At 45.5% G+C, this 11,332-nt stretch overlaps 2 protein-coding genes across 2 annotated transcripts; one reads left to right on the top strand and one right to left on the bottom strand.

Annotated features, from left to right (window-relative positions):
- The first annotated feature begins 1,778 nt into the window (after positions 1 to 1,778).
- On the top strand, positions 1,779 to 5,268 carry LOC112274107 (zinc finger CCCH domain-containing protein 18). Its single transcript, XM_024503274.3, has 4 exons — positions 1,779 to 2,071; positions 2,996 to 3,325; positions 3,591 to 3,651; positions 3,991 to 5,268. The coding sequence occupies exons 1-4, from the start codon at positions 1,943 to 1,945 to the stop codon at positions 5,001 to 5,003; spliced, it is 1,533 nt and encodes a 510-aa protein (XP_024359042.1). The 5' UTR covers positions 1,779 to 1,942; the 3' UTR covers positions 5,004 to 5,268.
- Positions 5,269 to 6,414: 1,146 nt separating this feature from the next.
- Positions 6,415 to 9,434, bottom strand: LOC112274108 (bZIP transcription factor 1-D). The gene is made up of 3 exons (XM_024503275.3): positions 9,219 to 9,434; positions 7,216 to 8,574; positions 6,415 to 6,809 (listed from the first exon to the last, which is right to left on the bottom strand). Exons 2-3 carry the CDS (start codon positions 8,444 to 8,446, stop codon positions 6,772 to 6,774), a joined length of 1,269 nt encoding a protein of 422 aa, XP_024359043.1. The 5' UTR covers positions 8,447 to 8,574; positions 9,219 to 9,434; the 3' UTR covers positions 6,415 to 6,771.
- Between the last annotated feature and the right edge of the window lie 1,898 nt (positions 9,435 to 11,332).

The following is an 11,332-nucleotide window of genomic DNA, read 5'->3' as shown; positions in this document are numbered from 1 at the left end:
AAAGTGAATTGAATCACATCAGAATATTTTTATCAACATTAATCATAAATTAAAAATATTTGAAATTCAAGATTGGTTTACAAGAAAGTCATTGGTGTATTTATGAAACTGCTATTTCAAAAAACATTGCAAATTACTTATGTGTAATAAATGTGCACATGTCTATATATATATATATATATATATGTATATTGAGAGAGAGAGAGAGAGAGAGAGATTGCATTGACGAAATCTAAACAATGATTTATAACAAACTACATAAAACATATAAAAATATGTGTAGTTACATTTTTTACATTGTGATTTATAATTATATTGTATATTATTTTACAACAATACCATGCTTCAACATACTACTCCCAAAGCATACCAAGCACCCTCAATGCTGGTATACACATATATACTGTTGATTTTTGTGATTTCATGATATGTTTATGTATAATTACACCTTTTTCACAAGAATTTGATAAAACACTAAAAATAGTATAACTAAATCACTTATTCGACATAAATCAATTAAAAACAAAGAATGAATTATGATTTCCACACAGAAAATTTGCAATTCCATGTTTATGAAATAAACAAAAACATCAAGATTGCTTTTCAACAATTTCCAACTTCAATACAAATAAATCGCAATAACAAAATACATGAAAATACAAAACAAATATACACATACAAAGCCAATTTACACATATTGAAACAGGAGGCGATTTATCCATGACCCACTCCTCTCTTTCTTTTCTATGAAGTTCAAACCGATTCGAAAAGTGTCTTCATCTCCAAACAATACATTATCACCCAACTTCTTACAAAACAATCACTAGAATTCTTCAGACGCATTTAAACCTGGATTAGGGCCAAATTAGGGCTAGGGTTAGGGTTGGGTTTCCGAAGACAGCTGGAGCTTCCAACGAACACAGCCAAAATACACATGTGAAGATCCACCGAAATGGTTCCAATCACGAGAATAGCCTTCACGCAATTTCGACCTAATCCTCATGACGAAAACTGTATCAGTAGCTTGCGATTGCACCTACCATCTCCTTGAACGTTGGTATTATAGTTCTAAATTCTTGCATTCAGAGGCAGCAAGGAATCGGTGATAGAAGCTGGGCAAGAATCATTCAAAACAGTCTTATATAGTGGTGGTTTTGAGGCGATCGTGCTTGAATCCTACAGAGAATTCTCACTTTTCTTCCCTGTTGTCTACTGACGGCACAATGGACATTTACTGGCTAGAAAAATTATCTTGTAAGCTAAGCCAGAAACGATAACCCTTGAATTCCAGGGTTGCGTGTGGCACTACGCTACAGCGATGGAAACTGTGTCTGCGTTCAATAGCTACAACCCTCACACTTACAAGCTACGAGGAGCATTCGTCCCCATTCGCCTCAAGATCAGAATAGACTCAACAAAGTGTATTTCATTCCTTCACAATGCAGCGCCAAACTTCGAAGATAATACGCAGACTCCTAACCCCATGAGTACAGAAGTTACTCATTTACGCTACGCTTCGAAAACAATGAGGGCAAGCGCACCAGTTGAAGGCCATGGTCTTCGCCAATGGCATGCAGGTTAACTTGAAGCTTCACCGATGATGTTCTGGGTGCTGAGAAACATGCCATGAATGCGCTTGATCAACCATTACCCTTGCGAAGAACTACATGACCGGAACATGTTTTGCTCTCCTCCATATCACGGCGGGAATAGGAGGGTAAGGGCGGGTACAAACATCACCACCCATAGCAAGTGTGAACGCAGTATATCATTGAGCTCATCCGGGAGTTTGGGTTTGCCTCCCTACTTTCGTTTTTGCGGCGTCTTGGCCGATGACGAGCAAAATTGAAGATCGTGGATGATGCATGGACCGCCAGCTTCATGTTAGTGCTTGCGGATTGCCTCGACGCGCGATTTTTCGAGTAATTAGGGTTTGGTCGCAATGGGCGAAGCGAATGATGAGACCGCGCTGGAAGGAGAGCTAGAAACCCACTTGGAGGAGAATCGGGCGTCCCTGCAGGCCGTTGACGAAGCTCTTGCAGTGGATTTTAACAATTCCGAGCTAATCATGGTCAGTATTATTATTCTACTTTCATTTTTAGTGAAGATATTTTCAGACAGTGTGGGTTTTCTTTGCTTGGCAAAATATTTGGCATCTGGGATTGGCGATGAGCATCAAAATGGTGATTGATTTATGAGGTCCTTGGTCTACTGAAGCCTCGTATTTCCTCTTTTCTTCAATGTTCTGCAAGTTTACCGAACTTTAGATTACGGAAACGAGCATGGCCTACGTCATGCCTGCCTTTTCTCCCGAAAGCTTGATTCTGAGGTGAAATTAAGGCTCTGAGTGGAATCGGCACAGATTATACTGTTCTAGACTGTTTGGTCGTTGATCGATTAGTAGAAGCCCGTGGGTCAGTAGTGCAGCGAAATGAAGCCACTGAGGATGATTTGGCAGTAGTCATTGAAATTGCTGACAAATTGTAAGGACACACGACTTACATTGAGACCCTAATTGCGAGGCATTTCGATCTGAATTGTATAGAAGCTGAAAGATGGTGAGGAATGAACTTGCGCTAGTGGAGAATTTCTTGTGAAATTTATCTACAATGACACGAATTTGCTGTTTCAATTGTCTTCGAATGATTACTACAAGTATGTATTGCTATGTATTAGACTATTTGAATACCTTCCACAGTCTTTTGATGATTAAGAGTTGGAAGTTGATCACAACCCATGCCGTATTCTTCTTATCTTTGAAAACCATCAACCTGCCCTTCAGAAATCAAGCATCTCTGACTTCCCGGTGTTTGATTTCTCCTTCTAGCATTTTCCCCTTTGGTTTCCGATTTACGACCCTACTACAACTTGATGCTCTTGATGTGATTTAGACTCACATATTAAAGAGGGTCTGGTCGATGAGCACCATGTGGTTTATTCCTATCCGTGATACGCTCACTAAGTATTAACTTAACTGTTAAGTGCCGATGTGTAGATTCGGGAAGAGTTACAGCAAGCTGTGAAGGGAGCAGAAGAAAGCCTGTTACACCTCAAGCGTGCTCGGCTACTTCGAGAGGTAGATGCCATGACTCAGCGGCAGGAATCTCCATCTGAAGGGGGACAAATCGAGGTGGCTGATGAGCTGCCTCAGTCGGTTTCTAGGTCAGATATGGGGGATGTGGTCCCTCCCCAGCCGTTCTCAGTCGGTTCTAAATGCCGTTTTCGTCATAGCGATGGGAGATGGTACAATGGTTGTATTCTTGGCATGGAGGATGACTCTGTCGCTCGTGTGGCTTTTCTACATCCAACTTCCGAAAAATTGCAGGTAAGACTTTTTGACATCAAAACTGTCGCAGCTTTTATCTGGTCAGAACTCTGTCGAAGAGTGGAACCCTGTGGAGGACGATAAACATAGAATGTTAGTGTACTCAATTTCGTAGTCACGGATTTTCAACGTCCCCCTACTTGTCGGTTTTTATTCTTCAATATCGAGCCAGTTGCCACAAGAGAAAAAAGTCATCTTGCACTTGTGGATGACAGTTGGCTTTTGTGTAAGGACAAGTTTTTAAAGCAGTGCGATGGAAATATAGATGTGCAGGTTTTTCCTGCAGCAACAATGTCGATTTGGTAATAAGTGCCGTCTATCTCATGGTATGCAGTCATTCTCTGCAACGTATGCTTTTCATTCGCATGGCACGCCTGATAAAGTGAACAGGATTTGACCTTGTTTAATTGAACGCGACCTGTATTCTCGAGTTTCCTTCTTCCTAATTTCGATCTCCTCTATGTACTGCGCTTTACATTTGTGATTAATATGTTTTATTCCTCAACATGTTTGGGTTACAGTGCTCTTCAATCTATGCTTAACTCAGCGAAGCTACACACTAGATGGTGAATGAGATGGTTTGCGTATTCTGCCCAGGAATGCCGTTTGTTACTTGAGCCTCGTTGTTCATGATCTCTGATGATGTTTGTTCATCCTGTTCGCAGGTTTAGAAGCCCATTTGAATGCTCTGCGCAATTACGAGGCTCCTGAATGGAAGCAAATACCATTGGGATCTGCAGTCCTGGCGGAAGCTGGAAACGGGCTATGGCGAGCTGCAGAGCTAGAGTTGTGGGACGAAGGACAGCAGCGTGCCACGATTGTATTTAGTGCTGATGGAAAGCGAATGGACGTCGATAAAGATGACCTTGCACAGTCCGAATACGCATTACTTAGTGATGCATCAGACACCTCAGATGAAGATGGGGATGAAAGCGATGATTTTGTGGACGAAGAAGAACGTCCTACTCTTGGATCATTCTGTGCAGGTGTGCAAACAGAGACAGTTACTTTTGCAAATTGGGAGAAGCACACTCGCGGAGTGGCTTCCAAGATGATGGCTAGCATGGGGTTTCGTGAGGGAATGGGACTAGGTGTATCTGGTCAAGGTATTATACAACCAGTGAAGGTTCAGATGCGACCAGCCAAGCAGTCACTGGGATTTGGTCAGGATAACCAAGATGGAGAACAAGGGGACGCTGAAAAGACTGCTAAAAAAAAAAAGTCCAGGGGTGGGAAGAGGAAGCGTGATCAAAAGTGGGCTAACGCACAAAGAGCAGCCAAGTCCAAAATGGAGGTTATTGAAGAAACTCGAAATGTTTTTGACTTCATCAATCATCATCTCACTGGTCAACAGGTTTCAGCTACTAAATCCAGTAAGGTTAGGCCTGGTGGTTCTCAAACCAACTGTAGTGGATCAGTCAGTGATAAGCAGTCACTAGAGAAGGCCAATCGGCAAACAATAGTAGCTCATGAAGATGAAATTAAGGAGCTTCGTAGCAAAGTTAGCAAATTGCAGGAGATGGCTACTCGGAACCGCAAGGAGAAAGTTGTATATGAGGCTGTTGGCCGAAAGTTAGTAGAGGCTCGGAAAGCCTTGGCATCTGCTGAAGCGGCTCATGCCACCACAACGCATGCAGTTAACAGCAAGGAAAAGGAGCGGAAATGGCTAAGATTTTGAAGCATCTTGTCTGTCCCTAGGGTTTGTTGATTACAGTCAAACTGTTTCTCTCAAGCCTTGGAACATTCGATTCTTGTTGGACAGCTAATCTGCATGTAAGCCATGCTAGTTGTTGAGCACGAAGGCTTGCACATTTCAGTTATGAGTCTCAAAATTAATTTTACCCATCGCAGGAAGGCTTGCTCATTTCAGTTATGAGTCTCAAAATTAATTTTACCAATCGCAGGAAGGCTTGCTCATTTCAGTTATGAGTCTCAATTAATTTTACCAATCGCAGGAAGTAGTCCTATTGTGACGTCTATTTGTCATTGACGAATGCGACTGGCACGCTTTTTATGTAACTTTATAGGATACCTTGATGATACTGCCGAAAGCATCCGACTTTTAACACAATTAAAATCATTTCATTCCTGTGGTCAAATGTCTGGAGAATCAGTTTCTTCACAAAAAGACTCCATTTCTCAACCCGTCACAAAATATTCAGCGAAGCTGTGACCAGTGTCGACGTAGCATCGGTGAAGGCTTGTCAGGGTTAGTTTCACACTTAACTTCGCAAAAGTGCAAGAGATAATAAACTGCAGTCCAATTATCCATCATGTCCTCACGCCTGAAAATCATGCAGTGATCTTGATGGAGGTTACAGTCTCGACGTATCAAGACTGCTATGAAAAAGTCACTATACGCTATAAAACATCCCGCAGCGCCAGAATATGTAGGTCAATGTTACACCCAGGCATAGCAGGTGCATCACATAGTGCCATACGATCTTTCAATGCTCGCTGCAGTCAACATTCACGGCCGATATGCAACAAGGACGTGACACAACCTTAGACCCGCAAAGTTGCGAAGTTAAGTGTCATCAAAAACAGAAACCAGAACAATTACGGTAATCAACATCGTCATCTTCAGCTTCTAAATTTCTTGTCCAATGAACTGAAAGAGGTATCTCAAAAAGCTTGTAACAAACCCCTGCATACTAATAATTCAGATTGAATCGCTGCGCGATGGAGAAAGCAAAAATAAAAACAATTAGATCCTTGCCTAATGAACAGATGACCATTTGAGATCAGAGACGCGTTGCAATCAAAGAATAAACCAACTCATCATAGCAAACTACTGATTCTAAAAGAGCTTAATTAAAAGAAAACCACCACAATACATGCGAGGTAAACAAATTGAATAATGAAAATAAATCGATAAGTAATTTCCCAATCCATGAAATGATAGATACAAATGCCGACTGCTGAAGTGCAATGACCTGGACAAAGAAATTGTTGAGAAGGATGTGTCTAACCCCTAAAGCTAATATCCGAATTGAACCCAATATAAAGCACATGACTGTGAAGACTGAGTAATCATGTGCCTGCAAATAACGCTCGCATATAATTTCCAACCCATGTTCACTCTCAACTTTCAGTGAAACCACCGTTGTTCAAAGAGTATCCAAATGTACACAGCCAACTCCCGTCACTCAAGCATGGCACCACAAAATCGCACCAACTACCACTATCCTAAAAACATCAAGCCGAGCGTTCCCTGCTACTCCCAAAGAATGCTGGACCAGCGCAGCACCAGTGAAATTCTCTCTTCACTTCACCCACTCCCAGTCACCAACCACCCCTTGAACAGGACGCGCCCATCCCTTGAAGAATTGTAATGTTTGTGCAGGGTTGTCACCACTTCTTTCCGTCACCGCTTCCTACATAACCCACCCAAAATACCAAAATCGATTCCTATCACCCCCGCCCCCCACCCAATGTCTCCACGCCTATGCAGCCGCACCCGCCTCCTCTTGACCTTTCACCCCTGCGCCCCACCCCAATGCACCGCGTCACTCCCCATCACTGTCCGACCTTTCCATCCCAACAACCCCCTCACCCTCCGCGTCTGCACGCCGCCACCATAACACCAACGCCCCAACACATGCGTTCCAGCCTCAACCACCACCCCAAAACTATAAACAAACCTTCACAACCCCATCGTCCTTTCCCACGCCCGCTGCGCGCTTTCACCCACCAAATGCGCAACACTTCCTCACGCTTCTCTACGCCTCAATGCTCTCCTCTCACACCCTCCTCACCAGTCCCCACCGCCAACACTATCCACAGCTTCCACCACCCAATCAACACTGCACACCCCACATCCTACAAAACCCCCGGTCCACCAATCCATCGATCAATCACCCCTACATCGACACTCCCGTTCCCCTTACCGCCTGACTTCTCGTCTCTTGCTTTCGTCGCGTGCCCGTTCCCGTTGCTCTGAGACTCCTCGATCTCCTTTGCTGACACCACTGCCTCGTTGTCTCCGCCTGCCGAGGCCACATCGCCGGAACCCGCCGCACCACCCATCTCCGCACCTGATATGCCACGCACCTTGTGCATCAAGCTGCTGTTTTCCGCCTGCAGCCTCTTGCACTCCTCGGTCATCCGGCTTAACTCCGTCCGCAAGGACACGTTCTCTACAGTCAGCGAGTCAACTCGCATGCCCAGCTCCTCACACTCCGCTTGCTTTCTCAATCTCGATCTTCTCGCAGACTCTCGATTCGACTGCTTCCTCCTCTGCCGCTTCACCTCCCTCTCGTCCGTCAGCCACATCTCCGCTGGCGGAGCGCTCGTCGACGGGCTCCCGGACGCCCGCATTGCCCCCTTCGCCTGCGGCACTGACCCTGCAGTCCAGTAGTCCAAGCTCATGTCCAAGCTTCCTCCTGGCCCTGGCGTCCCCACTGCACCCCCTGGAACCCCCGCTGCGCCGCCCGGAGTGCCCATGTAAGCCGGAGCTCCCACGGCTTCCATCGCCAGCTGCTCGAAACTCCGCTTCCCTCCCAACAGGTTCTGCGCATTCTCCTCCCTGCTCGCATCCGTCGAACCGCCCTCGTCGCTCCCCGTCTCGCCGTCGTGCTCTCCTTCCTCGCCATTGCTCACGCTCTGCGACACCCCGTTCCCCTTGCCTCCACTGTCGCTCACTTTCAGTAGCTGCAGGCTGCTCTTGCTGCCCTTCGATCTCTTCAAAGGTGCCGCTTTACCGCCATCGCTCCCCTTCGCTTCCGCCTTCCCGTCCGCGCCCTGCTCCGCGCCCGCCATTCCATCCGGCGTCGGAGTCCCGTACTGCCCGTACATCGGGTGCCCATACATTCCTCCGGGAGGGTACATGGCGCCGTAAGAAGGGTGCGGCCCCCCGTAGGGAGGCGGCATCATGGGCTGCCCTCCCCACATGTAGGGGTGCGGAAACCCTCCCGCGGGAGGTTGTGCTCCCGCCTGGTAGTACGCCTGGAACGCTGCCAACCATTCATTGTACCCCGCCGCGCCTGCCTGCGCGTTCGGGTCATGCGACGCAATGGGCGTCGGGGACGTCGTCGCACCTGATGTGGGAGGACCGCTGCTGGTCTTCGGACCCTTGGAGGCGGCGGGTGGGGCTGTTGCCGTCTCCCCTGCTGCCCCCATCACTGGTGTGCGTCTTCAGACCTCGGCCGACTCCGAATTTTTGTTCTCAGAATTCGTGAAACACTCACTCGCGAAACTGACTGTCAGGAAGCTCCTCGGGTCATGACGTTGACATCAAGGCCTGTAACCTGCGGTTGAGAGACAAATGATACACTGCTCAAGAATGAATCATCTGAGAGAAGCTCGGCAGCAGGGTAGGGAGAAATGAGCACTACATCTGCGCGCACGCTTGGTGTGCGAAAGCTCGGCTTCGATGTTGGCGGGAGAACTCCCATCCCGCCGTTTTGCGGCTACTTCACCATCTTGCTTAAGTTTCACCTCGCACATTAATCCCTATACGATTTTTAATTTGTCCCCTGTCTGTGCGGACCCTCTTCGTCCAAACCACATCATCGATTGTTTTTTCAAGAGCGCACACAACGGTGCAAAGAAAGCTCTAAAGCCGCAGTGCAAGCGGCGGATGTGCTTCGTACACATGCCACACGTAGGGATCGTAGTAGCTAAACCGCAGCAACACCTTATTGTTACAAACACCAGCTGCTACAAATATCTAGCACTTCATCGAAACGGACTACACACAACAACATACCAATACCAACAGCGCAACAAAAGCACCGCCGAAAACAAATACCCACCCCCGGACAATATTCACTACAATAGCATCAAGACGACAGGACAAGCGAGGGTTATACACCGACAAACGAAGATCTGGCAACATGAGAGGAGGGGAGGGTTGAACATGACACTCGACCCGAGTGGCACACATGCATACCTACGCGTTGCCGAGTATGCAGAGTTGGCAGAGTCGGGAGATGAAATGGCAACGAAGTGTGCCAAGGCAGCAATACTGAGAGACCATGTGGAACCGGCTGGAGGCCCGAACTAGCCAAGCAAGCCAGACAAGCCGCAGAAGGAGGAGACACCGAACGGAAAAAGACAAATGGACCTTCCACGTCCTCCCTTTCCCGTCTGCAAAATCCCTCTTACTGCCCCTGAACCACCATCGCTCACCCTATATCTCTCTCTCTCTCTCTCTCTCTCTCTCTCTCTTCACCAATGGATGCAACAAACCAAGCAAGCTTTGCGTCAGTCGAGTCACTCACCGACGGGAAGCGTGGCGCAGCGGCTTCGCTCCGTGCGTCACCTGCATGAACGTTTCACAAACTCCGTCGACGTCGTCGACGACTTGCCGTCTCTTCCGTCCTGTTTGGTTTCCGTCGACTTGTCTGTGCCACGAAAACTATCTCGCGAGGGGCAGCACACCATCACCAGTTTGCTGGTCCTACAAGGCAAAATGGCGCTGATGTGACGCTGACCACGGTGGAGAGCCCCCATACCCGTCCCCCCTCATCCCATCCTAGCTGGACGGGCCAAGCCCTAGTCCCGCTCCCCTTGCCCCCTCTCTAAACCGTCCGATCTGCCCTGGTTCCGTTTCTCCGTCCGATCCTTGACAGCTCACTCTCCCCATCCGTCTCCTCTTTTGGCGCGCAGTGTTTGACGTGGAGGGCTCGATTTCGCTCCTTTCGGGCCCAGAGAGTGTGTGATATGTGTCGTATTTATACGAACTTGTACGTATGCGATCCTCCATCTGGGTGTGTACGTTCGTGTATATTCGTATCTCTTCTTTTGTAACTATTGTTTACCCCATAATATCGAAATTGTTCGGTTTATTTTGCAGGAGTATTTGTACGTCTTTTACCTTCAATTAGTTTTTTTGATAAGTTAAGTATGTCTTTATTTTACTTTTTTACTGATTTGAATTTGTAATGATTTAATATATTAAATTAAAATACAGGACTAGATTATGTTGTAACATGCTAAGACAATTATAGAAATTGTGCATTTTTATCCCATATACAGCAACGTGACCATGTTATAATACACGATAGCAAATTCAAAAATAATGTTAGTTCATTTTTATGTTTGAATATTGCCCACATGAAACCCTAAGCAACCACGAGAGGTATGACTGAGTTAAATGAATAAAATTATTCAAATCTTGTTCTGACATTTTCATTTTTTTGCTTTTGTAAATTTCTACAGAATTCAATGTTGAAATCATAAAATCAATATTTCCTGTGCAAGTAGTATTTTTAAAAAATGTTTTCAAAATGAGTACCTTCATTGCTAACAGCCACAAAACATATTTTCTCTGGCTCCACGTTGTGAACATAAAAGTGCACGTAAAAAACAAGTTTCGAATCTTCCATTCTTATCAAAACAAAAGTATATCATTTTTATTAAACAACAACATGGTGTAGTTTATTTCTTTTAATATTTATCGAACAACATCCACAGGCACGTTTAGAAATAATATTTTACTACTACTTGTCATCTTTTTGCATTGTGTCATGCTTTTTGACGTTTAAAGAATTGTAAGCATACAACATGTTGATTCGTCCCCATTGCTAGTGAGGATAAGAATACAATTGTGCGAATTGAATACCAAAATCTTTTAGAAGATAGTTTCGGTTTCAAACCCTACATGGCAATCAAAGTAGGGTTTGAAACCGAATCTATCTTCTAAAAGTAACATCTTTTTATATACTTTTTCATACTTTTTACTTTCGTGAACGTTTTTCAACAGTGTGACCATAATCAAGCTTTACCACTAAAGCGAATGGATGAATGACGTGGAGGTCTTGGAGTGCCGTGTGGCCTCGTCGTGTGTTCCATTGAAGTTGACTTTCCGTTCCTTCATCGCAAGTTCCTTTCCCGCGTGTGCGCGGGAAATCATTTTCTGCCACCCTGGTATTTCATCCATCTTTTATCATCCATATATGTATTTTCATTCATCCATTTAATTGTCCTCGTGCTCTATTCGTCTATGAAAGGCTAAATAATGAAAGGTGTGTCCAAATAATGCATTTCTATAGATAATATCTT

The sequence above is a fragment of the Physcomitrium patens genome, chromosome 21 (genome assembly GCF_059467195.1).
Source record: "Physcomitrium patens ecotype Gransden chromosome 21, ASM5946719v1, whole genome shotgun sequence".
In the NCBI taxonomy this organism is placed as follows: domain Eukaryota; kingdom Viridiplantae; phylum Streptophyta; class Bryopsida; order Funariales; family Funariaceae; genus Physcomitrium; species Physcomitrium patens.
The sequence above is the reverse complement of the archived record's forward strand: the minus strand, read 5'-3'. Positions and strand labels throughout refer to the sequence as shown.